The sequence below is a fragment of the Aspergillus caelatus genome (assembly GCF_009193585.1).
Source record: "Aspergillus caelatus strain CBS 763.97 unplaced genomic scaffold BDV27scaffold_257, whole genome shotgun sequence".
NCBI classification, from domain to species: Eukaryota; Fungi; Ascomycota; class Eurotiomycetes; order Eurotiales; family Aspergillaceae; genus Aspergillus; species Aspergillus caelatus.
The window spans coordinates 1-27,435 of NW_022475520.1; the positions used below are offsets into that span (position 1 = coordinate 1).

At 49.0% G+C, this 27,435-nt stretch overlaps 10 protein-coding genes across 10 annotated transcripts; 5 read left to right on the forward strand and 5 right to left on the reverse strand.

Annotated features, from left to right (window-relative positions):
- Window positions 1–1,065: 1,065 nt before the first annotated feature.
- Window positions 1,066–2,530, forward strand: BDV27DRAFT_149482 (casein kinase 1 family protein; the record flags this gene model as incomplete). The annotated part of the gene is made up of 4 exons (XM_032071059.1): window positions 1,066–1,077; window positions 1,137–1,209; window positions 1,274–2,303; window positions 2,434–2,530. 4 exons carry the CDS (start codon window positions 1,066–1,068, stop codon window positions 2,528–2,530), a joined length of 1,212 nt encoding a protein of 403 aa, XP_031922614.1.
- A 1,696-nt stretch (window positions 2,531–4,226) lies between these two features.
- BDV27DRAFT_135903 (uncharacterized protein) lies at window positions 4,227–4,708 on the reverse strand. Its single transcript, XM_032068648.1, has 2 exons — window positions 4,470–4,708; window positions 4,227–4,401 (listed from the first exon to the last, which is right to left on the reverse strand). The coding sequence occupies exons 1-2, from the start codon at window positions 4,527–4,529 to the stop codon at window positions 4,300–4,302; spliced, it is 162 nt and encodes a 53-aa protein (XP_031922615.1). The 5' UTR covers window positions 4,530–4,708; the 3' UTR covers window positions 4,227–4,299.
- rsmA (putative bZIP transcription factor (Fcr3)) lies at window positions 4,492–5,506 on the forward strand. The gene is made up of 2 exons (XM_032068649.1): window positions 4,492–4,708; window positions 4,813–5,506. Exons 1-2 carry the CDS (start codon window positions 4,665–4,667, stop codon window positions 5,324–5,326), a joined length of 558 nt encoding a protein of 185 aa, XP_031922616.1. The 5' UTR covers window positions 4,492–4,664; the 3' UTR covers window positions 5,327–5,506.
- Window positions 5,507–7,673: 2,167 nt separating this feature from the next.
- Window positions 7,674–8,989, reverse strand: BDV27DRAFT_135908 (phosducin family protein). The gene is made up of 4 exons (XM_032068650.1): window positions 8,867–8,989; window positions 8,621–8,803; window positions 8,198–8,556; window positions 7,674–8,113 (listed from the first exon to the last, which is right to left on the reverse strand). The coding sequence occupies exons 1-4, from the start codon at window positions 8,902–8,904 to the stop codon at window positions 7,971–7,973; spliced, it is 723 nt and encodes a 240-aa protein (XP_031922617.1). The 5' UTR covers window positions 8,905–8,989; the 3' UTR covers window positions 7,674–7,970.
- A 166-nt stretch (window positions 8,990–9,155) lies between these two features.
- Window positions 9,156–12,918, forward strand: BDV27DRAFT_135909 (coatomer subunit gamma). Its single transcript, XM_032068651.1, has 6 exons — window positions 9,156–9,529; window positions 9,619–9,929; window positions 9,988–10,951; window positions 11,000–11,347; window positions 11,402–12,217; window positions 12,272–12,918. Exons 1-6 carry the CDS (start codon window positions 9,454–9,456, stop codon window positions 12,502–12,504), a joined length of 2,748 nt encoding a protein of 915 aa, XP_031922618.1. The 5' UTR covers window positions 9,156–9,453; the 3' UTR covers window positions 12,505–12,918.
- A 14-nt stretch (window positions 12,919–12,932) lies between these two features.
- On the reverse strand, window positions 12,933–14,382 carry BDV27DRAFT_52840 (F-box domain protein). Its single transcript, XM_032076860.1, has 2 exons — window positions 13,893–14,382; window positions 12,933–13,814 (listed from the first exon to the last, which is right to left on the reverse strand). Exons 1-2 carry the CDS (start codon window positions 14,264–14,266, stop codon window positions 13,043–13,045), a joined length of 1,146 nt encoding a protein of 381 aa, XP_031922619.1. The 5' UTR covers window positions 14,267–14,382; the 3' UTR covers window positions 12,933–13,042.
- A 221-nt stretch (window positions 14,383–14,603) lies between these two features.
- Window positions 14,604–18,287, forward strand: dps1 (putative aspartyl-tRNA synthetase Dps1; the record flags this gene model as incomplete). Its single annotated transcript, XM_032071060.1, has 6 exons — window positions 14,604–14,749; window positions 14,808–15,110; window positions 15,175–15,936; window positions 16,287–16,290; window positions 16,586–17,548; window positions 17,610–18,287. 6 exons carry the CDS (start codon window positions 14,604–14,606, stop codon window positions 18,285–18,287), a joined length of 2,856 nt encoding a protein of 951 aa, XP_031922620.1.
- Window positions 18,288–18,598: 311 nt separating this feature from the next.
- BDV27DRAFT_149488 (uncharacterized protein) lies at window positions 18,599–21,861 on the forward strand (the record flags this gene model as incomplete). The annotated part of the gene is made up of 5 exons (XM_032071061.1): window positions 18,599–18,855; window positions 19,021–20,103; window positions 20,304–20,308; window positions 20,614–21,742; window positions 21,810–21,861. The coding sequence occupies 5 exons, from the start codon at window positions 18,599–18,601 to the stop codon at window positions 21,859–21,861; spliced, it is 2,526 nt and encodes an 841-aa protein (XP_031922621.1).
- Window positions 21,340–24,802, reverse strand: BDV27DRAFT_135920 (ATP-dependent DNA helicase 2 subunit KU80). Its single transcript, XM_032068652.1, has 12 exons — window positions 24,617–24,802; window positions 24,500–24,554; window positions 24,381–24,447; window positions 24,255–24,322; window positions 24,028–24,196; window positions 23,916–23,976; window positions 23,333–23,866; window positions 22,897–23,282; window positions 22,637–22,848; window positions 22,118–22,584; window positions 21,811–22,067; window positions 21,340–21,743 (listed from the first exon to the last, which is right to left on the reverse strand). Exons 1-11 carry the CDS (start codon window positions 24,743–24,745, stop codon window positions 22,050–22,052), a joined length of 2,166 nt encoding a protein of 721 aa, XP_031922622.1. The 5' UTR covers window positions 24,746–24,802; the 3' UTR covers window positions 21,340–21,743; window positions 21,811–22,049.
- A 210-nt stretch (window positions 24,803–25,012) lies between these two features.
- BDV27DRAFT_135921 (putative CTP synthase) lies at window positions 25,013–27,341 on the reverse strand. The gene is made up of 9 exons (XM_032068653.1): window positions 27,266–27,341; window positions 27,081–27,208; window positions 27,010–27,017; window positions 26,749–26,956; window positions 26,629–26,692; window positions 26,572–26,576; window positions 25,970–26,515; window positions 25,788–25,916; window positions 25,013–25,738 (listed from the first exon to the last, which is right to left on the reverse strand). Exons 1-9 carry the CDS (start codon window positions 27,288–27,290, stop codon window positions 25,115–25,117), a joined length of 1,737 nt encoding a protein of 578 aa, XP_031922623.1. The 5' UTR covers window positions 27,291–27,341; the 3' UTR covers window positions 25,013–25,114.
- Window positions 27,342–27,435: the final 94 nt, after the last annotated feature.

The following is a 27,435-nucleotide window of genomic DNA, read 5'->3' on the forward strand; positions in this document are numbered from 1 at the left end:
AGAAAACAAACGTTAAACAAAACACTATTTACGCCCTCCTAGTGACAAGTTTCTTCACCGACTTACTGAGCGTCCGGTCCAAGATATATTAAATTTCTTCACATTTTTAAAAATAGAAAAATAGAAAACTATGGGTTTTCTAATTATTTTTCTGATTGTAATAATTCTTTCTACCCTATGGTGTTCTTTGCCTGACCAGATTTGTTTACTGCCTAATACTTTTAAAACAAAATTACAAAAATACCCAACCTGGAGGTAAGGTAATGGACCCCCGGGTCGTAATTGAAATGTAACAGCTCCTACGGCAGACCGCTGTGACAAGCTGCGACCGCCAACCACAGCCAAAGTGATCACCGGCCTTTACCCGCCCCCTCTCACTCTCACTCGCAATCTTACTCTCTTTCTCTTCTTCTCTTTCTCTCTCTTCTTTCCCTTCTTTCCTTCCATCCCACCTTCTGGTATCAAGGCGTTGTCCTTGATTTATTGCCATTTGTTTCCACTTTTCTGTTCCTTCTCCCTTTTTCCTCTTTTTGTTGGTTTTCCACTCGCCCGTATTTCCTTGTCAGCCTCTTTCAAAGGCACGTCAAGTCACCACCTCATCTCCTTTTTCCCTCTCCGCCTTTTTGCCTTTCTGGTCGGTCGGAGCCCCAACGGTCGACATCACCGCTATCTCACTCATCTCTTCTCACCCGCCTCTTTCCACAAGGTTTGTCAGACTCTCACTATTTTTTTTTGGTCCGGACTGGTCGTTACACACCTGTTCTGTTTCTTGTGTTCCTCGGTGCTTCACTGCCAGGCATTCCCTGCTGGTCCTAGCCTCAGTGGGCTAATTCACTGTGCCAAGTAACTACGCGCCGAAGGCAGCCTGCTTCATCGTGACCATTCTCTTCCCCTCCTATCCTAGCCTCATTCTGTGTTCATCCTGCAGAGTTTCTTACTTAAATACGCCCTTGATTACTTTGAATTCGGTCCATGCAACCCTTTCAAATTGGTATCTGACAATCCGAGCTACAGTCTTTGTGATCTTACAGCCACAGCCGTCAGCTGTGTGTGCTTTTACTCAAGATGACGACCATGGTACGTAGTCTATTGCTCTACCTTTCCGTCGAGCGTTCATGTCTAAGAAAGGCTCCTAGGATTTGCGTGTCGGTAACAAATACCGCATTGGCCGCAAGATTGGAAGCGGTAGCTTTGGTGATATCTATCTCGGTGCGTATTATCTCTTTGGAATGGCAATAATCAGGCTGGTCAACATTGACTGACAGAACTTAAGGAACCAATATCATCTCCGGTGAGGAGATTGCTATTAAGCTCGAGAGTGTCAAGGCTAAGCACCCTCAACTTGAGTACGAGGCTCGTGTTTACAAGTCTCTTGCTGGTGGTGTTGGCATTCCATTCGTCCGTTGGTTCGGTACTGAGTGCGACTATAATGCTATGGTTATCGACCTTTTGGGTCCCAGTCTGGAGGACCTATTCAACTTCTGCAACCGCAAGTTCTCGCTCAAGACCGTGCTTCTCCTGGCTGATCAACTCATTTCCCGCATCGAGTATATCCATGCCAAGTCTTTCATTCACCGTGACATTAAGCCCGACAACTTCCTCATGGGCATTGGCAAGCGCGGAAACCAGGTCAATGTGATCGATTTCGGTTTGGCCAAGAAATATCGTGACCCCAAGACGCACTTCCACATTCCTTACCGCGAGAACAAGAACCTTACCGGAACTGCCCGTTACGCCAGTATCAACACTCACTTGGGTGTTGAACAGTCTCGCCGCGATGACATGGAGTCTCTGGGATACGTCATGCTCTACTTCTGCCGTGGCACTCTCCCTTGGCAGGGACTTAAGGCTGCCACTAAGAAGCAGAAGTATGACCGCATCATGGAGAAGAAGATGACCACGCCCACTGAGGTCCTTTGCCGTGGATTCCCCAACGAATTCTCGATCTACTTGAACTACACCCGTTCCCTGCGTTTCGATGATAAGCCCGATTACTCGTACCTCCGCAAGATTTTCCGTGACCTTTTCGTCCGCGAGTCTTTCCAGTACGACTACGTTTTCGACTGGACCGTCTACAAGTACCAGAAGAATGCCGCCATGATTGTGGATGCCAGCAACAAGAAGGATAAGGAAGTGGAGGAACAGCAGCGCCGCCAAGGCGTGGCAGCTGCTGCACCGATGGGCACCCCTGGTGCTGCTGCTAAGCCTGGTGCTATCTCAAGCCAGCGCCGCAAGGTCATCGAACGTGGAACTCTCGACAACACCCCCGACACCAACCGTGCTGTGGGAGGGAGTGACAGGATGTGAGTATCTGAAACCTAGGTTCCGTGTAGGGAACCCCTTTCCTCTGCGTTTGGTGATTTGCCTTGACCCCGCACGTAGAGGTCGCCTTGAATCCTAGAATCTGACTAATCTCATAGTCTTCGGCGTTAGGCTGCGTTCTGCTTCCAAGGTTGCTGCTTCAGGTGCTTATGGGCCTGCCGGTAGCCGCTCGAAGCGGGACGATGGATACGGTGCTCAGTGGTACTAATTATGCAACATGGCAGGGTAGCTCAGCTGTTCTCCCTTGATGATAGTTTGGCTTCCTGCATGTTGGCATCCCATTATCTGAAGAACCCAAGAGCATCGTGATGCTGGTAACCTTTTGCCACCTGCAGCAAATCCTCCGACTTCTTTCGCCTTGGGTCTCCATTCTTTCTTTTTTTATTTCACTTCATTGCATTCTCTGTTAGCCCGTCATCCCGTTTTCGATCGTCTTCCGGTTTTCGCCGTTTCGATCCGCCGCGTTTTTCCCCCGATCTGCCTGCTGGTTTATCTGGTCTTCCCCATCGTGTCTGAGTCTCCGTAATCGAACATTCGAATGCGTACTCAGAAACATTACATTCGATTTGCACATGGGAAGACCTTGGTAGAGAGAAACAACGCTATTACTGTGGCTATTTTACGTCATCTCTCCTCGGTTGTCATGTTTGTCCAGGATCTTTAAGCCATCTTTTGAAACCGACCGGGAGGGTTAGACCGAAGGAGATGCAAAATGAAAATCTTCTGTCTCTTGACAGAACGAGGGGTGTCTTGCAGTTGATGCCTGCCACTGAAGACCCTCGGATATATCATTCATTGTTTTGTTTCATTTTCCCTCCCCTTGCTCTGCAATCGTCTTTTGATCTCCTGTTTTACACATTTCAGCATTCCAGACTGTTATTATGTTATTATCGACGCAACATTGGGGACGATGAGTATGAAGGTATGACGCGTGAAGGATGTGTGGGAAGTGGGTATTTTTGATGTCCAGGGGTGAACGTTCAATACTTCAGCATGCCGTACGAGAACTGGATGGCACGGGTGATGGTATTGCACACGATGATTTGGACATTAGGAAAGCACGTCTCTACAATCGGTAACTGGCGACGGAAAATGGCTAGGGTCGCTTCCGGGGTGGTATTGCGTCGTGCGAGGTTGTTTTCCTTTGTGATATTTTATGTGTTCCGTTGCTCTCGCTCCTCTCTTGTTATGTGAAGAAGACTGGACAACATTCGAAGGTAACCGGGCTGCCCGGGGACGTTGGACAACTTGAAACCAAATGGCGCCGGTTGTCGTAAAGAAGGAACAGCTGTTGGGGTTTCTTCGAATGCGCCTGTCTTGTATTCGACATATAATCCAAGTTATTTGTTGCTCCTGAATAATCATTCTCCGTAATCAACTTCTCTCACCCTGTAGCTTTCAGATCCTGGCTTGGTGTAGGAAAACGAGACCTAGTATTGTTGTACCCAGTATATACTATATCCTTGTACCTTGGACCCTTACAGTTGTAGGTAAGGTATGAGGTGTCAACTGGATTACTGTTTTTATCTGGGTACCATCGGAGATTGGCGGCTAAACTAGGCCTAACAAAACAGTGACTAGGGTCAATGACATGGGACCTCACTTGGGCCTAACAGTTTCTTCCCTTGAGGATATGAATGGAATGGCCGTATGTGGTTGGATGGAGACCAACATAACCTGAATTGTACGAGTTCCACTGGACTAGGAATTGTATATCAATACCTAATACTCGTTACTTCCGGATACAGGACAGCAACAGAAAGGGAAGTTCATGTAATACGGGGTGTGTAAAAATACACGGATAAATCCAAGACCCAATGGTAAATGCCCACCCCCGGGTTTTTTAGGCCCGACCTTATTTTACGATCGCGGCTTTTGCTCCTCTTTAAACCCCCTATTGTATGTTCAGGAGATCGCTCAAGAACCTAAGAGATGGAGTACCCATACTATCCCAATCCCCAATCCCAACCGTTCTCTTTATACAACTTGCAAGGAGCGCCGCCCCTTGGTCAGAACGACGATGACAACCACCAGCGAAACCCACAGACCGATGACATCCAGGATACTCTCGCCTCGTTGGTCCGCATTCCTCTTGTTGGTCGGCTAAAGCTGAGTCCTGTTTCACTGACCGTGGCAAGGGGATACAGACTTATCAGTCCTTCGACCCCTCGTTTCGCTTCCAGAACCCCGCCGCATCGTTCGGACATCCGCCACACTCTCCACCCGAGTCATTCTCGAAGCATTCCGCCTCTGGCAGTGATATCTTCGGCCAACCGACCGAGCCGACGTCGTTGGATGGAGAACCAGGTTTCGGCCGGAGTAGTAGCGAGGAAAAGGAGTCTATGACTCCAGCGCAATCGAAGCGCAAGGCCCAGAACAGAGCAGCGTAGGTTCAACACCTTCTTTGGAGTGTTTGTCGCAAGAAAACAACAACTCTCTCGGTGAGGGGTAGCTGGCCTGACTAACCTTCTTCTTCTCTCGATGCGATAGTCAACGCGCGTTTCGTGAACGAAAGGAGCGACATGTGCGAGAGTTAGAGGAAAAGGTTAACAACCTGGAGCAAGCATCATCCAACTTGGTGGCAGATAACGAACGCTTGAAGCGGGAGTTAGCCCGGTTTACAACAGAGAATGAGATTCTGCGGGCAACTTCGGGCTCCGGTGACCGAACACATAACCACTCAGACGAGCCAACCACGACAGGGCCGTTGAAATATACGCCTACAGATTTTTACTCCGAGCTGGTGCCAAAGGGCGAATCATCCCGTCTCCATCGAGTGTCAACCTGCGCGAAGACAGGGGAGAAATTACTCGGTGCCGGTGCTACGTGGGACCTAATCCAAGGGCATGAGCTATTCAAGCGCGGTTTAGTAGACATCAAAGATGTCTCGGAACGACTGAAGAACATAACTCAGTGTGATGGACAAGGCCCTGCTTTCCCCGAGGCCGAGGTGCTCAAGGCACTCGAAGAAAGCGCGGCTGCTAATGATGATGACCTTCTCTGAGTTTTGAAATCTACGATGTGACGCTTGCTCTTTCGAATCTGGGTACGGTGTGTTTATGGCGCTAGTTGATTGGCGCATTCGGTTTATGGTCATAATGATTTTTATATCACTTCCTACTGGAATTTGGGAGATTCTTATAAATAGAATACGAGAAACTGTGTAACTGATGCTAAAATTGACAGCTACTGAGGCCGTCTACGGCTGCATTTCCCATATGTAGGCGGCCCTCAAGGACTAGACACAATTCCCCTCTTGTTTACCCAGCTGCGCCTCAAACTCATTCCTTTCATTTTCCTCCCATTTTTGCTTAATTATTTTTTTTTTTTTAAAAAAAAAAAAAAAAATATCACAACCAGAGAATGCCTCATGAGACATGGTGACATCTGCGACCACCTCCCGGCAACTGAAAGCCAGTTGTTGCTCCTATCAAGCTTCAAATATCCATCATGTCTTACAACCCCGATCCACCTGCCTGTGAAGGATGCGGTATCATGGGGGCCCATCGTACCCTAAGATGTCCTTATCTCCCGTGCTCATACTGTCGCGCATATGGGCACGTCATTGACGATTGCCCATCCTGTCCTGTGTGTGATCTATGTCATCGCAAGGGGCATGAACCTTCATGTAGCCAAAGAAAAATGTTTCATCATGAGATACCGGGATCTGCATCACGGAAGCGTGGGAACTTAGGATCAAGTCAATAACCCAGCAAACAACAGACAGTTTCATTCACCTCTCGATGCATTTCACCAAGCCCCCAATCACAAGCCGTTGAAGCGAATGGAGATAATCTAGTAAGCGCATCAAAACGTTTTCTGTCATACTCAATGCTAAAAGAGGTCCAGGAGTCCTATCTCATCACCCCAACAATCAAGTTTCCAACTCTTCGTCAAACGATAAGCACAATCATGGACTACCTGGTGAAGCAAGCTGATGTTAATTTGAGACATATTCCATACAAGCATGTTATCGGTACAGTAGGTAAGGAAAAGCTTATCGATGTACTTCTTAATGGCATTTGTCCAGAGATTACGAAGTTGGAAGGACAGATTATAATAACTGAGAGGTAAATATTGACTTCCAGTATGGACCCATCTTGCAAGTAGCTCTGACAGTCCGGATCAGGCTGGTTGCCATCCATAAGAAGCAACTCCGATATGCAGTAGCCCTCTAGTGCCGAAACAGTGGCTATTTGGACTTTGTTGGATTGGCTGAACGGCATTGGTTACGTACAGATCAGCCGGACACCGAGAAGATACCTGCATTTCCAACCTCAGTTACTAGAAGGTTTACCTGAGGAGCTGAGGTACTTTGTGAATGGGGGTTACACGGACGATAAAGGGGTTAGATTTAAGAATGCGTTCGAGAGGGAAAGCAGCAGAATGCAAAGATAGTGATGTCTTATACTAAGAGATATCCTTGTTTACAGAATCCAAGCATGGCGAGACATCTACATATTTACTTAACATTATGAACTGGTTCTCGACCAGAATGCTAGACTCAGTTCCTCGAATCAAAAGAAGACAAGAAACATATGAACTTTTTTTCTTCCCTAAATGTACGTTGGACCCTTGGACGACATCCTTGCTTTATGTTGAGACAGAATAACTTTACCTTTACTCAGGGCAAATATCAGAAATCACCCATGCACCAGTGGCAAGGTGGTCGAGTGGTTAAGACGTAAGACTGTATGTTGCCATGTTTTCCTGTACAAATTAAGTTCATGACTAATATTCACCCAGTGAATCCCTCTTGGATGATATCTTATCCCTTCGGGGTCGCGCGTTCAAATCGCGTCCTTGTCGTTTTTTTGCTTTTCATTTTTCAGTTCTTTCTCACAACGATGGCTACCGCTCCCCAGGCGGTAAAAGACACTTCGATGTGATTTCTTATTAGTGTGTTATTGCTACTTACAAGTAGGTCGTATAAGAAAGCCCTTCACTTGGCCTCATGGCCGCAAAATCCTTCATCCGAGGCAAGGTGGTCGAGTGGTTAAGACGTAAGACTGTATGTTCATTTACTTCCTCCAAACAACACTTCATATCCTAATTGTCATCTAGTGAATCCAACATTGGATGTTATCTTATCCCTTCGGGGTCGCGCGTTCAAATCGCGTCCTTGTCGATATCTTTTTTCTTTGTTTTTATTTGTTTTTTTTGTACCTTCCCCTTGCCTTCTTTTCTCCACCCTTTCTCTCCTGGAATATCTTATACCTCTCAGTTCTACTCCGTACGTTTCAACCCAAAATAGAGAAATAAAATATTTTCAACTTCATTTAACCTTCTACTTGAGCCCGTGGATCGTGTGTATCAGAACAAAATTGATGCCATGCTGTACATTTTATGTCGACAACTCTGGAGATTGGTCGATATCCATCTTCGATCTTGGATCGTCCTTTCAAATGGATGAACAATGGAAGTAAGGCTCGGGAATGATTGTTTGTACAAACAATAGGTCTCCAGGACCACTTAGCTGCTTAAGAACTATTAACAATACAAATAACAGTACATGCCAGATGTGGGTTGATTGATCAGGTTGGAAGATAATAGGATGCACAGAGATGCTGCACACTAAGGAGAAGCATCACGCATGGGCGAGAAGGTGATCATGCCATTCTACTGTTGCAGTAGTATTATAGTAGCTTTCAATCCCAGTCGTCATCATCATCTTCTACCCGAGACTGCCTTATCTTCGATGGACGATTGTCATCTGAGTCGTCAGATCGCTTCTTCAAACGTACATCACTCTCCTTGAGGGCGCCTAAGTCTAAGAGCATTCTTTCGAGATCTATCGAGGCATAGACATTAATACCGAGACTTGACACCACATAGAGAAAAGCTCCTCTACTGATGGACATGGATTGGACTTTACCTTCGATCGTCGTCCGAGGGCCCTTAAGTTCCTTTAGTGTTACGAGCTGTCTTCTTATCTCACCATCCTTATACACTAAGATTGTCGGGGTGTTTCTATCCGGATACCCTTCAATGCACATATTGCCGCGAATCTCGCAGAACTTGATGTCGCCAAACTTAGTAGCCAGCTGCCGCCATAGCTCCGTCAAGCGCTGCGACTCAGCATTGCCGCTCGTTGATGAGGACAGATGCACAAGTACAAAGGCGTTATTAGATGCCTCAGTCACCTCTCTTGCGTAGTCGACTTTCTGAAGAGGGTAGACCTGGTTGTATAGGCTGGTTTTCTGGAGTGTAGAGAGCTCTGCAAGACGTTGCTTTCTGCATTCCATATTAACAATCGGATCTTACCAATATGAAGCCGTAAACGTCGGCGGCACCATACCTATATTGTTCAAGGAACTCTTCGTCCTCTTCGTCCTCGAGCTCGTCTAGTTCGTCTAAATCTTTATCTTCTAGTCGATTTTCGTAGGCTTTGCGCTCCGCTTCAACAAGAGCTTCTTGAATGAGAGGTTCAGGATCCTGAGGCTTCTCCGGGATAATTCCGTGTTTGCGGAGAATATCGTTCCTGCGGCGGGGTGAGTATTAAGATTGTATGGGGTGGGAATGTGGTGGGGGCGCAGAGGCGGACCATTCTGTATCTTCGTTCGGGTTGACTTCAACTTGCATGGTGGAATGACGTATGACAAGGTACAATAATTGAAATAGAGAATATCAAGAGGGTAGAAAAAGAAGCAAACCAAGTGAGTAGAAAGAGGTACGTATCAGTCAACCATATATTTAAGATCTCAGAACGGTGATGATGCATGCCGCGTGTTTGCATAGTTTGCAGTGTCAGCCACGGTGGCTTTAAGCCCACAGACGCGGAAGGCCTAAGTAGACTAAGGCCACCTGGAGATTGTTGGATGCCATCTGGACCTCCTCGTCCGACGCTTTGGCAGAACATCCATTCATTCTTCTCTGGGACGGGTTTCTCATATCCTCCACTCAACTTCGTCCCCGTATTCGCTCCCTACCTCGTTCCCCTGTCTCTCTTGGAAGATAATGAGGGTGCGCTAATCGCTGTTTCACCGCCTGCACGACCTATAACTAAACATTGGGACCTGACCCGCCCTTACTCGATCATTGACTGCGACGTCACTTCAACGGGGTTTAGTTCCTATACACACAGTGTGAGATAGAGAGTCTCAGCTGCTGCAATTCCTGCAGCCCGTCATCATGAGCTACATGAAGAAAGATGAAGACGCCGACCAGACTATGATCAAGCTGGATCGAACCTCCGTCTTCCAAGATGGTAAGGGACTATCACAAACAATCCCCCCGGGGTCGCATTGAGTGTACAGGGTCCCTGTGGGCTAAACTTCCTTATTTATCTACTTCTAGCCCGACTGTTCAACACCTCCCCGATCTCTCCGCGACAATGTCGTACCCTTCTGACCAAGATTGCGGTCCTCCTTTTCACCGGGGAGCAATTCCCCACAAACGAGGCGACTACGCTGTTTTTCGGTATTTCCAAGTTGTTCCAGAACAAAGACCCATCGCTGCGGCAAATGGTATATCTCGTTCTGAAAGAGCTTGCCAACACTGCCGAGGATGTTATTATGTCGACTAGCATTATCATGAAAGATACCGCCGTCGGTAGCGATGTGCTCTACCGGGCGAACGCTATCCGTGCTCTGTGCCGCATCATCGATGTAAGCGCATTGCCAACCTTCTTATCGCTGACTGTGAGCTAATTTTTTGTTGGAAAAGGCCACGACTGTGCAAGGCATTGAACGGTTGATCAAGACCGCAATTGTTGACAAGACCCCCTCGGTCTCCTCCGCCGCCCTGGTCTCTTCGTACCACCTCCTCCCGATCGCCCGTGATGTTGTCCGCAGATGGCAGAGTGAAACGCAGGAAGCAGCATCGTCCGGAAAGCAATCGACTGGATTCCTTGGATTTGGTGGCAGCTCTACCCATGCCATCTCGCAGTCGAACTTCATGACACAATACCACGCAATTGGCCTTCTCTATCAGATGCGCTCGCATGATCGTATGGCTCTTGTGAAGATGGTTCAGCAGTATGGTGCTGCTGGTGTGATCAAGAGCCCGGCTGCACTTGTCCTGCTGGTGCGGTTAGCAGCGAAGTTGGCAGAAGAAGACCAGAGCTTGAGAAAGCCTATGATGCAGATGCTTGATGGCTGGCTCCGACACAAGCACGAAATGGTCAACTTCGAGGCGGCAAAGGCTATTTGCGATATGAGGGATGTTACCGATGCCGAGGCCTCTCAAGCTGTCCATGTCCTGCAATTGTTCCTGTCCTCTCCCCGGGCGATCACCAAGTTCGCAGCTATCCGCATTCTTCATAACTTCGCAACATTCAAGCCCCACGTGGTGAACGTTTGCAACCCTGACATCGAATCGTTGATCTCAAACTCCAACCGCTCCATTGCTACTTTCGCTATTACCACGCTGCTCAAGACTGGCAACGAGGCCAGTGTCGACCGTCTGATGAAGCAGATCTCAGGCTTCATGGCTGATATCACCGACGAGTTTAAGATTACTATTGTTGAGGCTATTCGCACGCTGTGTCTGAAGTTCCCCAGCAAGCAGGCCGGCATGCTTGCATTCCTGAGCGGCATTCTGCGGGATGAGGGTGGATATGAGTTTAAGCGGAGCGTCGTCGAGAGCATGTTTGATCTGATCAAATTCGTTCCTGAGAGTAGGGAAGATGGTAGGCCTTCCCGTGCCCTTGATGTTTCGTAATGCTAACATAAATCAGCTCTCGCCCATCTCTGTGAGTTCATTGAAGACTGTGAATTCACCAAACTGTCCGTTCGGGTTCTGCACCTTCTTGGTGTAGAAGGCCCCAAGACTTCCCATCCTACCAAGTACATTCGCTATATCTACAACCGAGTCGTTTTGGAGAATGCAATTGTACGAGCTGCTGCAGTGACAGCCTTGGCCAAGTTTGGCGTTGGACAGAAGGACCCAGAAGTGAAGTCAAGCGTTTCTGTTCTTCTCACACGCTGTCTTGATGACACTGATGATGAAGTGCGTGATCGTGCTGCTCTCAACCTCCGTTTAATGGCTGAGGAGGATGAGACAGCGTCGCTTTTCCTTAAGAACGGTACGCTTAGTGGATGAAACTTCTCTGGCCTGATTTGTTTGCTGACGGATCTAGACTCTATGTACTCTCTTTCCACATTCGAGCACCAGCTCGTGATGTATGTGACATCGACAGAGAAAGAGACGTTTGCCGCGGCATTCGACGTCTCTACGGTCCCGGTTGTTACTCAGGAGCAAGCCCTGGCCGAAGAACGGACCAAGAAACTCACGACTGCAACCCCCACACTCAAGGCTCCATCCACCGGTCCCCCGAAGAGCAAGGCCAATGGTGTTGCCGAAGCCGCCACCGTTGCTGCCACCCAGAAGTACGCCGAGGAGCTTATGCGGATTCCAGAGCTCAAGGAGTACGGCACCTTGCTCAAATCTTCTGTTCCCGTCGAACTTACTGAAAGCGAAACGGAGTACGTCGTCACGGCGGTCAAGCATATCTTCAAGGAACACATTGTGGTGCAGTACGATATCAAGAACACTCTGCCGGATACTGTTCTAGAGGATGTCACTGTTGTTGTGACGCCCTCCGAGGAAGATGTTTTGGAAGAGGAGTTCATCGTGCCCGCCCCCAAGCTTGCTACAAACGAGCCCGGAATTGTATATGTTACGTTTAAGAAACTTGCTGGCGAGAACAGCGTACCAGTCACATCATTTACGAATATTCTGAAGTTCACGAGCAAGGAGATCGATCCTACGACTGGTGAGCCTGAGGACAGCGGATATGAGGACGAGTACCAGGTCGAAGATCTGGAGCTCACAGGCAGCGATTATGTTATTCCCACTTTTGCTGGCAGCTTCGATCATGTCTGGGAGCAGACTGGTGCAAACGGAGAGGAAGAAAGCGAAACTCTGCAACTTAGCAACATGAAGGGCATATCAGGTAGGCCATTTCCTAGCCAATTTTGCCACGTGCAAAGTACTAAGCATACTACAGATGCCACCGAACAATTAATCTCCGCGCTATCTTTGCAACCTCTTGAAGGAACTGACGTGGCCCTCAGCAACAGCACACACACGCTCAAGCTATTCGGAAAGACGGTATCAGGTGGCCGGGTTGCAGCCCTGATCAAGATGGCATTCTCCAGCAAGACCGGTGTCACAACGAAGATTACCGTTCGGGCGGAGGAGGAAGGCGTCGCACCGGCTGTGATTGCATCCCTTTCCTAAGGTTGTAAATTGTAAATGGTAATGGAGGAGGTTGTCATGTCAGGAGGCGTACCCCTGCAACGAGTCCTGCATTATGAGATCGGACTTGTTTCGTTTGTTCTTTTCCCAATTTTTGATAATCCAGATGTCAAGCTAGATTTGATGGCTTCTCTTTTATTCTATCCCCTTTACCCTTTTCTTTGTAGGTGTCTAAACTGCTTTTCTTTTTTTCATTTCAGATCATGTTCCCTTGCTGCTCTTCGTGACGATTCCATCTCATAGCCTTTATTGTAGTTGTCAAAAGCGGTTTTATCCATGTTGATTTGTTAGATAACGCTACTTGAATCGTCGGTTTTGGGATCATGGCAATACGTTAATATGGATTTACTACAGAGCATTCATCATATAGAACAAAAAATTGGTAGTATTTCGGAACAGACGCTTTCAGGCAACAATCTTTCAAACCGCCGAATTAGAAACTTTTGTCTTGGTCTAGTCATAAATCGTAGCTGGGCATGTATGCATATATGCATATGGTGCAATGTATTAATAAATAAAATCAAATATAATAGACGCCCACCTGCTCCCTATCATCCCGACTCTCTGCCCCAGGCTGAGATCCACTACGCTGCTTCTCCCGTTCCTGGAGAGCCTCATCGATCTCCTCGTCCTCTTCCAGGCGCTCGTCTGTGACCAGATCCTCCACGAACCCGACAGAGCGAAGACTCGCCAGCCCCGTATCGAGGGCACTTATCAGTGTCTTCGTCTCGAAGCTTAACTTAAGGTCCACGCACGGAAACCCGAATTCTAGTACTTCTAGCGCCAATGGCGGGGACACGTGGCATAGGATGATGAAGAACGAATCTTCCACCATGTCGCCCGGTACGCTTAGGAAGTTCAGATTCGGTAGAAAGGCGGGTATAGCGTTGATGGATTCCGGGGTTAGACCGCGGTTTGAGCCGGAGATGGTGAGGCGTTGGAGGCTTTCGCCTAGTTGCGGACTACTCATGAGGCTGCTCAGGTTTGAGACGGAGAGTTCGGAACAATTTTTCAATGTTAGACTGGTGAGTGCTGGGGGCCAAGAGAAGGTGGGGATTAGAAGGGGGTTGAAGCGTCCGCTTATCTGGAGACGGTGGAGGGAGGGGGGCCATGGTACTTTAGTAGATTCGGGGTCGGTCAGGATGGTTGACTGTGGAAGGCGAAGGGTGACAAGTTTGTGGAGGCGGCTTATGGCCTGTTTGAGGTTGAGGAAGGGGATTGCTTCGTGGACAAGTGCGAGGTCGAGGTTTCGAAGGTTGGTGCATTTTGATAGCGCTGGGAGGCTACTTATGCTGGACTGGAGTGTCAGTTATCTTCTGAATGATATATATATATATATATATATAGTCTGAGTGCACAGGTATACGTACGAGAAGGTTAGGGTGGGGGCGACGAATACTTCTAGATTCTCTTTGATTCGGCCCAGAAGTCTCGCTGTGAGGCTGTTAGAGCTATGATAGACGAGGTGACTGAGGTTTAATCGATGTACGAAAGTGCCGAGATTCAATTTGTTCTTCCGTGCACCAATTGGCGGACTGATGGTTTCCGTGAACCTCATGAAGGAGACCCCGGAGTCTACTCGAGGCCTTTCATAGAGGGGTGCGATAGCAGCGGAGTACCATTGGCGTGATACCAAACAGCAGGCATAGAGGGTCTGTTGGCGATCGAGCTCATTCCCGTCGACGTAGGAAATGATCTGCACAACGACTTCCGTGGGAAGATGAATATGGTGAGAGGTTTGCATCGGGGGCGTTCAGATCGCTGATTTCCATGGTAAGGTTGTCTGGACTCTGAAGCCGATCTTTGTGGTGCAAGTGGAGTCAGTGTGGGAGAGACTAAATAAATAGTATGGCATTCTTTTTTTTCTTTTAGGTTGCGAGTGGGAGCAAATGATATGATATCATGGGGGTCGGTGGCCGATAAGGAGATAAATTGCCGACAAGTCGTGACCACTTCTCTAGCTTTACTCCGAGTAAACAATACCTGGACTCCTCTGCATCTCTCATCAGCTTTTGTTTCCCACTCCTTCAACCCATATTTTCTCCCTTCCCTCCTCGTTATCCCTTTATTTCCTGTTCAGAATGTGGCCTCAAGGACTTTGTCGGTCCTTCGGTCTGCTTCATCGCGCGGCTACTCGTTCGTTCTTAGAGACCGGTGCCGGTCGCCGATTCATTCAAACGACAGCCACCTCCCCGCCTCGGGTCCCAGACTTTGCCTTCGCCTTCGAGTAGGTATACTATGCCTCCGAGCCCTGCCTCAGCTTCAATATCTAATTGTGTGACTAGCATCGACGGTGTCCTTCTCAGATCCTCCAAACCCATCCCCGGCGCTGCGGAGTCATTAGCTCTCCTCAAGGACCAAGGAATTCCCTTCATTCTCTTGACAAATGGCGGGGGCAAACATGAGACGGAGAGAGTGGCCGAAATCAGTGAGAAACTTCAGTTGCCATTGGACCCCTCGGTGATCGTCCAGAGCCATTCCCCATTTGCGGAGCTCGTACGCGGACCGGATGAGCAGAGTTCTCTCGAAAACAAGTGCGTGCTAGTAGTCGGGGGTGATGGCGACCGCTGTCGACAAGTTGCAGAGAGGTACGGTATTTGCATGCACCAGAATAACATTAGCGATAAGGCGCAATTTTGACCTAAGCCCCAGGTACGGCTTTAAAAACGTGATCACACCCGGTGATATCATCATGGCCAACCCGACCATTTGGCCTTTCTCGAATGTGTTCAAGGACTACTATAGATCATTCGCCAGACCACTCCCCAACCCCCAAGATCCTAAGGATCCGACCAAGGGCCTCAAGGTTGACGCCATCTTCGTTTACAATGACCCCCGTGACTGGGCTCTAGATGCGCAAATAATTATGGATTTCCTACTTTCGTCGCAGGGTGTCCTCGGTACTCTCTCAGAGAAGAATGGACAGTCAGACTTGCCGAACCGGGGTTACCAGCAAGATGGGCAGCCACCTCTCTACTTCTCGAATCCCGATCTGTGGTGGGCTGCAGCCTACCATCTGCCGCGCCTCGGCCAGGGTGGATTCCGGGAAGCGTTGGAAGGTACCTGGGCTGCAACGACTGGTGGCCCGAGCAAAGGCGTTGAACTAAAGAAGACGGTTATCGGAAAACCGTACCAGGGAACTTATGAATTTGCAGAGAATCAGCTCCTGCGGAACCGCTCCCGCGTTTTTGGTGCAGAGGCCAACATACCTCTACGGAACGTATACATGATCGGAGACAACCCCGAATCCGATATTCAGGGCGCCAATACATATAGGAGTCCTCATGGCAGCAATTGGCATTCGCTTCTCGTGCGGACTGGAGTCTACAGTGGAGGGGAACCTACATGGACACCAGATTCCATCCACGACAATGTCAAGAAGGCTGTCGAGTATGGCTTGAAGACCTCTAAATGGTAGGTTTAGAAACATCATGTAGAGGTGGTCATGCTTTCGCGAACCATTACCTACAGACTAATGCTGCAGCAGTAGAAGCTTTAGCATATAGACAAGATCGGCAGCTGTTCCTCCTTAAACTCACCTTGAAACTTTTCATGCTGCTGAATGTATAGAGATACTATACTAATTTCATCCGTTCAATGATCTTTCTCTAATAAGATTCGAAGACATTGGAGCTCCTATCCTCAGCTTTAGTTCGGCCGTTCGATTAACTAGACAAATGCGCGGGATTGCCTTTCACATACTGCTCGCGCATAAGACTTCGAAATTAGATACAACTTCAAGCATTAGGGCTAAATCTCTCCAGCGACGTCCACTACTTACTAGCCGCTAGCCTTACTCCGCAGCTCGGGGACCACCGCTGAGCGCACAACTAAGTGAGTGCCTGAGGTGTAAACATGGCGGTCCGAATCATGTGACACAGCCCCTCATAGGGCTTAGGGCTGCCTCCATGCGGGTGGGGTGAGTCAAAGTATTGATTGATTGAAGGTGCAAAGCTCACGCCGTCATCGGTTTGATTGTTGACTTCCCCTTATCGCCTTCTTTCTTAAAGAACTATTCGCGCAACTAACCATGGCGGACTCCGAATTGCCCACTCGCCCTAAGCCCGAGGAGACCCCCGCCGCAGCCCCCGCGGAGGGTGCGGAGCAGAGCAAGAGCGCCAGCAAGAACGCTGCGAAGAAGGCCGCAAAGGAGAAGGCCAAGGCCGAGAAAGCTGCTGCGCGCGCCGCCCAGGAGAAGGCTCAGGCAGCTGCCGCCGAGGCCAACGACACCGCAAAGGATCTCTACGGCAATATCCCCGAATCTGAAGATGTCCTCCCCACCACAAAGTTCAATGATATCACCGACGACCAGTACGAGAAGGAGATCACCGTGGTCGCTCGTGTGGACAATGCCCGTGTTCAGAGTGCTAAGCTGGCCTTCCTGATGCTCAGACAGCAGGGCAAAAAGGTGCAGGCTGTTATTGCCGCTGCGGAGCCTATCTCGAGACAGATGGTCAAGTACACCGGTGGATTGAACGTCAACTCCATTGTGCAGGTTACTGGTGTCGTCAAGAAGCCCCAGGTTCCCATTGCCTCGGCTACTCTCAGTAACCATGAACTGCACATCCGCAAGGTCTACATGATTGCTGAGGCCGCTCAACAGCTTCCTATGCAGGTCAAGGATGCCGAGAGACCGCCTCCGGAGACCACCGAGGAAGGCAATGAGGTTGACGCTGATGGTGTCCCCATCGTCACTCTTAAGACCCGTCTCGACAACCGTGTCCTCGATCTGCAGACCGAGACTAGCCAGGCTATTACCTGGATTTCCAGCGGCGTTGCAGAGCTGTTCGCAGAGTACATGATCAAGAGCGGCTCGCGGTGGATCTTCACACCTAAGCTGGTTTCTTCCGCTACGGAAGGTGGTAGCAATGTTTTCGAGGTCAAGTACTTCAAGAGGAACGGATACTTGGCACAGAGCCCGCAGCTGTACAAGCAGATGTGTATCGCCGGTGACATGGAAAACGTATTCGAGATTGCTCCTGTTTTCCGTGCGGAGGACAGCAACACCCACAGACATTTGACTGAGGTAAGGCGGCAACAACCCCTGACATGACTCGTCTTAACATAGCTAACTGAGTTTATTCTAGTTCTCCGGTCTTGATTTCGAGAAGACCTTCCACAGCCACTACCACGAGGTCTTGGATTTCGCTGAAGACCTCCTCGTCTTCATTCTTACCCAGCTCAAGGAGCGCTACAAGGATCAGATCGCTGTTATCCAGAAGTCCTACCCCAAGGCTGGCGACTTCAAGCTCCCCAAGGATGGCAAGGCCCTGCGCTTGAACTACATGGACGGTGTCGCTCTGTTGAAGGAGGCTGGTGTCGACGTCTCCGAGCAGGAGCGATTCGAGAACGACTTCAGCACTGCCATGGAGAAGCAGCTTGGCCAGATCATTCGCGAGAAGTACGACACTGATTTCTACGTCCTGGACAAGTTCCCCATGGCCGTGCGCCCCTTCTACACCAAGGCCGACCCCAAGGATGCCCGCTTCTCCAACTCATATGACTTCTTCATGCGTGGTGAGGAGATCATGTCCGGTGCCCAGCGTATTCACGACGTCAACGAGCTGATGGAGTCGATGCGCGCCAAGGGCATCAACCCCGACCAGGAGGGCTTCGAGGACTACCTGAATGCTTTCCGTCAAGGTTGCCCTCCCCACGCCGGTGGTGGTCTTGGTCTGAACCGTATTGTCATGTTCTTCCTGGGTCTGCCCAACGTTCGTTTGGCGACCTTGTTCCCTCGTGACCCCCAGCGTCTGCGCCCATAAGCGTTCTAGTTCGGGTGGAAACAGGGTTGGTATAGACGATCAAGAGTACTTTATACCTGCATGAGATAAAAAAAAAAAAAACCAAAAGATAATGGGATCATGAGACCGACATGTTATATTAGCACATTCCACGCTGCAAAATACGTTTGTGTAGATGGTAAAAGAAGAAGTAAATTAAATCCATTGAAATACATATATATTTAGAGGTGGCCCAAGCTCCCTGTGGGACCTCCCAAACATCTTTTTTAGTCCGCCGAGCAGTCCAGGAACATCTTCAAAAATACCCTCCTCCCCCATTCTCACCAAAGGCCATGTCCAGCATACCCGATAAGCGCAAACAACCCAGTTCTCTGACTGGCGGGACCCCTTACGCGAAGCGATCTCGTCCTTCTTACGCAGACGAAGAAGATGAAGACGAGATGACACCAACCGTAACTCCGTACGAACGTCCTCGGAACCACCCGATCTACGGACAGAAGAGCGCTTTCCCCGGTCTCGACACCGCCGGTGACGATGAATTATTCTACGGTCCAGCAGAGGACGGCATGGAATATCTTCGCATGGTCCGGTAAGCTCAGATTAATCCTTCTTTGCTTGATTATAACTGTACCTTTTTGTTGCCTTTCCGCTTGCTAAACGCCTGCGTGTATTTGCTTATCTGCAGCCCGCGATGAATGCGATTCGATTCTATTTCGATTCTGGAGCTAATGCTGGCCATACTTTGAAATAATAGGTCAGAGGCTAATTCACTACCTTTCTTGTTTACCGCGCCTCAACCGACAGATCCGCCCGTCGAGGAAACCAAACAAAGTGAAGCCGAACAGGACCTAAACGAACCTCAACCCGCGGAAGAGAAGAAGATGAAGAAGACAGATATCGCCCAGATAGGCTTCTACGTGGATGGGGTATATGTTGCGGCTCCCTCAACTACTCCGAAGGAACAACCGGATACCACCGAACCAGCGCAATCAGATGCGCAATCGAGCTATTACAACCTTCTACACCACCGGTTCTTGCTCCTCCGGTCTATACTAAAATGTACGCCACCGTCAACGGCTATAGCGGCGCTAGATGAGTCGCATCCGATAAGTCTGCCGCGACGCTCGAGAGACGCGCGCAAGGAGTGGCGGCGGCTGTTGTTGGTGGCGGACCCGCAGACGGTGCAGTTAGCGTGTATGGATATGGATAGTGTGCTGGGGGTGCTGGAAGTGATGGCGAAGCTAATGTCGGAGAATATAAGGAGTGGAGATGCGGAGCGTGTTCGACGGATCGGTGCTTGGGCTTGGGGTTTACTGGGCAAGTGTCGCGATGTTGGGCAGTTGGCGTCTGAGGAAGTGGGTGAGATTCGGGACTTGGGAAAGCGTGCTGCGAAGATCTTGCGGAAAATGCGGGAGGAAGATGAGAAGAAGCGCTCGGCTGGAGCCGATGGGAACCTGTCGAGTGAAGAATCGGATGATGAGAATCCAGCTGATGATCAGCCTCGTGCGGAGGAAGAAACGAAAGAGAATGTGGAGGCTCCCTGTGATCCTCCTGGCGAATCTCTCGACCACGACATGCCGGACGTGGAACAAGAGCCTCCCGCCGAAGACTTAGAAATGGCTAAAGCCCGGCTACAGGCTAAAATTGAGCAAGGCGATGAATCTAAATCGACTGAACCCGAGGCTCAGGAAGACGAGTCCAAGACTGAGGATAATGCCGCCGATGTCGCCATGCAAACCCGGGCCATGCTGGATATGATCATTACGGTTGTCGGAGAGTACTATGGCCAGCGCGATTTACTTTTGGCCAGAGAACCCTGGAACGAGTCGACGACTTTGTTTTGAAAAGTTGATTATCCTTGTCCATAATCCCTGAAGTACTTACTAGTCGGATGCTTGGTTCCTGGCCGACGATCATTTAATCAGCGCTTATCAGTGGAAGGTGAAACAAACTGCATAAATAAGATACCCCAATCAATCGCCCTTCACTGTTGAAAATGGGAATAAATCCATAATACATACAAACCATTGTGTTCAGTAACAGTAAATCAAGCATATTGTCTTGACGAGTCAGTAAAACGGTGAGCCTTGCGTCATTACCGGTTAGGCACAAATAAGTTAAGAACCGGGGACTGACAAGCTTATCAGTCATGCTCCCCGACTTTACTTTCAACCTCCCTCATTCCCCCCCCCCCCCCCAAACCACATCATCCACCACCGCCAATCCATGGCGACAATCTCCTCCCAATCCATGAATCCCTCACAAACACCCACTCCTTAACCAACAAACAAAGAACCCCAAGAAAAGAAGAAGAAGAAGAAGAAGAAGTAAAAAGAAAAAAAAAAAGGAACCTCCCAACCCCATGACCCCCTAAAAACCAAAAAAAGAAAAACAACAACAACAATGTCCCCAAACCTCGAAATCACAATCCCAACAACCAGTCTCTCCCCAACCTCACCCCCGTACACAGTCTACAACCTAACACTCCGCCTCCCACTTCGCTCCTTCACGATCTCCAAACGCTACTCAGACTTCCTCGCCTTCCACAAAACCCTGGTAACACAAACCAACGCCGACCCACCGGCACCCCTACCGTCAAAGACCTGGTTCAAAAACACCGTCTCAAACGCCTCTCTCCGCGAAGACCGCCGCCAAGCCCTAGAAGCTTATCTCCAGGCCATAAACAACGCCGAAGATGCCCGATGGCGCAACTCGCCCGCCTGGCGCGCGTTCCTGAATCTGCCGTCGGCCGCGAACACTTCGCATACCTCGACGAGACTTCATGCGGCGATTACGGACCCCGGGAGTAGTGGCGCGGGCGGGCCGAATAATCCTATCTCGGATCCGACGCTGTGGTTGGATGTGTATCGCGATATGAAGTCGCATTTGCATGATGCGAGGTTGCATTTGACGCGGCGGGATCAGGAGACGACGCCGCAGAAGCAGCATGAGAGTTCGGCGCGCGCGAAGAGTAGTCTTGTGAGGGCGGGGAGTTTGATTGCGGCGTTGGAGGAAGGGTTGAAGGTTATGGGAGAGACGGCGAATCGTGCGCAGAGTCCTGGTGGGAGGGGAAGGGGTAGTTCGTTGGGGGATGGGGAGTTGCGGCGGAGGAAGGATCTTCTTATTAATGCGCGGAAGGAGAAGGATGGGTTGGAGGATTTGTTGAATGCTATGGCGGCTAAGAGTCGGGTGGATAATGCGGTAGCTTCAGCGCAGGATAAGGAGGCGCTGGTTGGGAGTGCGAGTAGGAAGCCCGCGAGGTCGGGGAGGGTTTTGGGGAAGGAGACCGAGAGGACGCGGGAACTGGATAACCAGGGAGTGCTTCAGTTGCAGAGGCAGACTATGGAAGACCAGGATCAGAGTGTGGAGGAGTTGTTGAAGATTATACGAAGGCAGAAGGAATTGGGCATTGCTATCAATGAGGAGGTGGAGATTCAGAACGCCCTTCTGTCGATAGCTAATGAGGATGCTGAACGGTATGTGGTTGTTTTGGTTTCCCTTCTACGGTTGGATTTCTCATTCTTTGACTAATGATTTGGACAGGGTAAACCGTAAAATCGATATTGGGAAGAAGAGGATAGGGAAGATATCCTAGTCGGGTCTATGCCCCTGTATCATTTTGTACCATTTGGAGCGTTCTACAGGCATCCTACGCTTTGGCCTGGTTGGTCTACTCTAGCGAGCATGGGATTTGAAAGGGGAGTTATGGCATTATTATAATGATATCGTTTACTTGTCATATCGGTTGTCGTCCAGCCCAATCTGGAACCACCTGCTCAACATTCATTTTGCGGACATGAACTGTAAACCACATTTAGTCTAAGTCATTCTTTCATGTTAATGAGACTTACTTCTTTGGCCTCCGTATCGGTAACTCTAGATTGATCCGACTCGCGCTGGGTGACAAGTCCCAGCTTGCTTCGTCGAATAAGCCACCACAGCTCTTGTCGATCTCCTCCAAGCTTCTCCTGCAACAACTTATCTTTAAGCTGGCTCAGGAAGTCATTGTACGAGGTAGGCTCTTCGTAAGATACCAACTCATCACGCATCATTCCCAGCGCTTCAATGACCCGGTCGTAGTTAGCATCACCGAGACTGTGTTTGATTTGATCTTCAACGATGGTCATCATCTGCTTTGTAGCGTCTTTGATGGCCTCAATATTCTCGGCTTGTGCAAGAGTCTGCTTGAACTCGGGAATGGCATTGTTGGGAGATATCTTGGCGCGCTTTTCGTGATGAAGCAGGGCGTCGACGTCGAGTCCAGAGAGCGGCTTTTCGGCTTCGCGAGTGCGCTTGCGGCCCTTCGCTTTGGGAGGAACTGGTAACAGAATTAGCAGCCTGACAGATTTGGTTGTGGGGGAATGTCCAACCCTTCTTAACATCGGCTATCTCGATCAACTTCTCTAGGTGTTTCTGCGATTTCTGGATGAGATCCTCTCGCGGATGTGAGAATTTTGTCAGTCTCTCTGAGGGAGGAGGTATGGGCTGGTCAGGATGTATAGCCCGAGCACGGATGGCGGCGTCAATCCGGTGCAAAACAGGCGAGTACGAGTCGTCGATAGGGAAGGTCTCCACTGGGTTCCTGGTTTGTCAACAAGATATTTGGAATCTTTTGAGGCAAAAAACCTACCCATCTTCATCTGTGTCGACAAGCTCCATACTATTCACGTACTTGCCCATCACATCGAGTAAATCGCCATTAGGAAGATTCTGATGTTGCGTCACAACCTTTCCAGAAACAGTAATCACCTTATCCAGAGGAGGGAAGCGATACGTTCGGACATCTTCCGCGAATGGTAGCTGGACTTCGAGGAGGCACTCGTAATCGGGCTCGATCGAGGGCGCGAGCAAGACTATAATTGGTGGCTTGTTCTCTTTCATAACTAGACGAGCAACAGCATAGCATTCTAGCTCAAAAAGCGCGTGTATAAAGGATGAAAGGGCAAGAGCTGCTTTGTCATTGGCACGTTGTGCGATTATGATGTTTGTGTTGGACATGTGCATATAACGTTGATACTATTCTTGTGTCTTAGCGCATGCACCAAGGCGACTTCAGCAAGACATACCTGATCTGTTTGGATGAAGCCCATCAACTCCAACCCTGCGAATGTATCGAGTATCGTGATGTTCTCATCAGTTTCGCTAATGTGAACTGCTGTCCGTCCATACTCATATCCTTTGGCGAGGTCATCTCGTTCGATGTCGATTTTCCCACCCGGTGCACTTTTGTCTTCAACTTGATATGTTCTCATGGTCCTCACAGTTGTGAGTCCAGCATCACCAGACTGGCTCCCTTTTTGGGCGGCAGCAGCCTCAGATGAATCCGCCTCTTCCTGTCCAGCTTCAGGCTCTGAGCGCAGGACGAAAGAACTTGCGGTCGGCGGCTTGGCCGGGTAAGTCCGATAGTACCTTTCGACAGGAATGCGGAGAGCAGAGTCATACTCCTCTGGGTTACCTAGTTGGAGATATCCTTTGAAGCTTGCCATTGACCTAACAGACTTGACACGGGGAATGTCCAGTTCAGCCACAGCCTGCTCGAATGTTCCATAGACTCCATCACAATCTTCCACGAGGGTACGCAAGAGTGTTTCATTTTCGGCCTGTTTTGATCATTAGATAAGAATCAAGCTACGCGAGAGATATCGTTACCTTGCGAGGGTCTTTGTCTTCTTCTTTGTAACCATACTCAGGGTCATCGAAATCAATCCCCCTGCTTGAAGTTAGCTTTTGTTTCGTTGCTGTTTTGTAGCAAATCACTGACATAACAACAAGTTCGATGTTATCCTCCTTGACCTTTTTCACTATCTCGTCCAGGTCCTCATCGCTCATGCGCCCCTGTCCGTTGGTGACCAAGACGATCTTGCGCTTGTATTTCAACTTCTTGCAATGAGTGACGATCATCTGAATTGCCAAGATAATAGCAGAAATAGCTAGAGAACAAAGTTTAGTAAGTAGATAATAGACCCTAGTGGTTTACAACAACCTTACCGTCTCCCTTGTCCGTTTTGCTTGGTTTCAATTCATCCTCTAGTTTTCGAATGTCTGGCATAAGAAACCTTGACGTCCTCGTCAGTTTGGCACACGAGCCAATCTATCATATCATGAAAAGCATACTGTTTGATGTTTGACAGAACTGAGATGTTAGAGAAATGCAAGTCATCTTCGAGTTCGTTGGACGTCTCTATTTTTTGATCAGTGTATGAACCGCATACAATATTCAGAAGTATACACACCAACTGTCCTGAGTCCGATCACACCCATCATGGCAGTTTTACGGCCAGTGGCCACCTTATTTAGAATTGAGCAAGTTATATAACAAATAAAGCTCCATTGCGGCGGATGGCACTCACTGTCCCTGTAATGCGGTCCCAGACATACTGCATGGCCCATTCAAAATCAGTCACTGAACGGCCATTGCGACATTCTGCCATGGACCTCCCAACGTCCACAATATACACAGTTGCTTCCTTGTCCGCCATTGTGAATTTGGTGCGGTCTAAATCATGAGACTACCCAAGAAAAGTCGACATTTAAACTAGATGTATAAGGCACAAGGCACCTTCCGCTAGGCGACACGATGGCCAGGCAGACGCGTGATATTTCCCGTTTGGGTGAAGGCGGGACGCGAAGGCACATGACATCATGGGCATGCGGAAGGTGCGTGGAAAGAACAAGTTCAGCATATAACGGTGCGTGGCATTCTGAATAAATCATCAAGTATTCAACATTGCTACATGGACAGTTAATGAGTCTTGTTTCATAATTTTATTTCATTGTACTATGTCTATAATATGGTATGATATCTCCGCTTTCTTTATCCTTTAACCCCAAGAGCAAAAACGCCGATCCTAAACCATAGGCAGTTTGGAACTGAGATCGTGACGGTCCTTATAAGCCTCGGTGATCTCTTCGAGGCATCCGGCAGCAGCGGCAAAGAAGCCCAAGAAGGTCTTGCTAGGCGCAAGGACTCGGCTCAGGTACTCGGGGTGGAACTGAACCCCGACGTACCACTTATGATCCTTCAACTCAATGACTTCCATACGCTCGCCGGCCTCGTCCTTTCCAATGAAGGACAGTCCACCCTGCTCCAGCTGGCCGATAAGCTCAGGGTTCACCTCATAACGATGGCGATGTCTCTCCCAAATCTCTTGCTTCTCCCCGTACAGCTTGCGCAAACGAGACCATTCGGTACCAGACTGGAACACAGTCGCCCGCTTTCCAAGGCGCATTGTACCACCCATCTTAGTCTTATCGATCTCAGGCATGTAGATAATAACAGGCTGCTCGCAGGTCTCGTCGAACTCGGCGCTGTCTGCCTTATCCATACCGCAGACATGTCGAGCAAACTCGACCACAGCCAATTGCATACCAAGGCAAATACCAAGGTAGGGAACGTTGTTGGTACGGGCCCATTGGGCGGCCAAAACCATACCGGTCGTACCCCTCGAACCAAAGCCACCGGGGACAAGAACCTATAAATGTCAGTATTCAGTAGACTTTGCCAGAGAGGATAAAACTTACTCCGTTGGCGGTAGTCAAGTTATGCCACGCGGAATAGTATTCCGCAGGGCTGTTTGTCTTGTGCTCATCTTCAAGATGAGTCGATTCAATCCAGATCAGATTCAACTTCTTCCGGCAATGCATGGACGCCTTTCGTGGACAATTAGCATCGACACAACGTCTACATGGTAGTTCAAACTCACATGTTCCAGCGCCTTGCTCACACTCATATATGAGTCATGCAAGCTTGTGTATTTGCCAATCAAGGCAATCGTCACAGTCTCAAGGGAATGCACTTGGTTCATAGCCAAGCCCTGCCATTCCTGCCAGATGAGCTTACCATTGTCAACAAGCTTCTGATCCTTGGGAATTGCATCGGTTTTAAGGAGTTCACTAAGAGTGCTAAGGAATCCCTGTTGCGCCAGAAGGATAGGAACCTGATATGTGGTAGAGACATTATGTACGCCAACAACCTGATTCCGTTCCACTTGGCAAGAATTGGCGATCTTTTGAATAGTTGCCTCCTCCAGGGGCGTCTCGCAGCGACATGCAATGATGTCAGGTCTGAGACCAGCACTACGGACATCACTGATAGCCCTCTGGGTAGGCTTGGTCTTCTGCTCCGAGCCAATTAGAGGAACATAGCTGACTTGGATTTGAAGAAAGTTGTCCTTGCCAACTCGTCTTTGGAGCTGAGCCATGGCTTCAACGAATGGTGCGCTCTCGATGTCTCCAACAGTACCGCCCAACTAGAGAATGCTAAATTAGTCAAAGATGCGATCGTTCGGTGTTTCCCTGTACTCACTTCGACTGATACATGGGTTAGCAAGCCCTAACACATTATTTTCTTGGGTGTACTTACTGATACAGACATCAGGCTCCCTTCCAGACTCATCCACAGAAACCTTGGCGACCTTCTCAACCCACTACATATCACGTTAATGCACTTCCTAACTAGGTTAGGCTAAATACTAGGACGTACGTTCTGGATTTCATTCGTCAGATGGGGGACGATCTGCACCGTCTTTCCAAGGTAATCTCCACGACGCTCCTTGGTGATGACATGGTGGTAGATCTTGCCGGTAGTGATATTGTTGTCACCGCCAAGAGTAACGCCGAGATAGCGTTCATAGTTTCCAAGATCCAGATCTGTTTCTGCACCGTCGTCGCAAACGAACACTTCACCGTGTCTATTTATTGTGTCAATGAATGCAGGTATACGGGGGGATCATGTGGGACCAACTCTAGAGGCTATATCGAAATCTATTAGCTTATACGGCGATTGAGATGTTCAAGAAGTTTGTAGACACTCACGTTCATAAGACCAGCATCGATATTAAGGTAGGGGTCGATCTTGATGGAAGAGACAGTCAAACCCGCTGTCTTGAAGAGCAACCCACAGCTGGAGGCGATGATGCCCTTGCCAACGCCGGAGATGACACCTGCAGAGGGCCGTTAAAAAAAAAATGACAGAAAAACATAGATCGGAAAGCAATTACCTCCAGAAACCAGAACGTACTTCATTTTGCAGAATTTGAAAGTTAGCCCCCCTAGTAGAATACTAGGGAGGGGGGAAGAACAAAAAAAAGTGGGCGCGAATATCCGCTTTTGGTGACTCTATAGAAAAAAAAATTCATAACTTACCTAATCAATCATGTGAGCGGTGAGG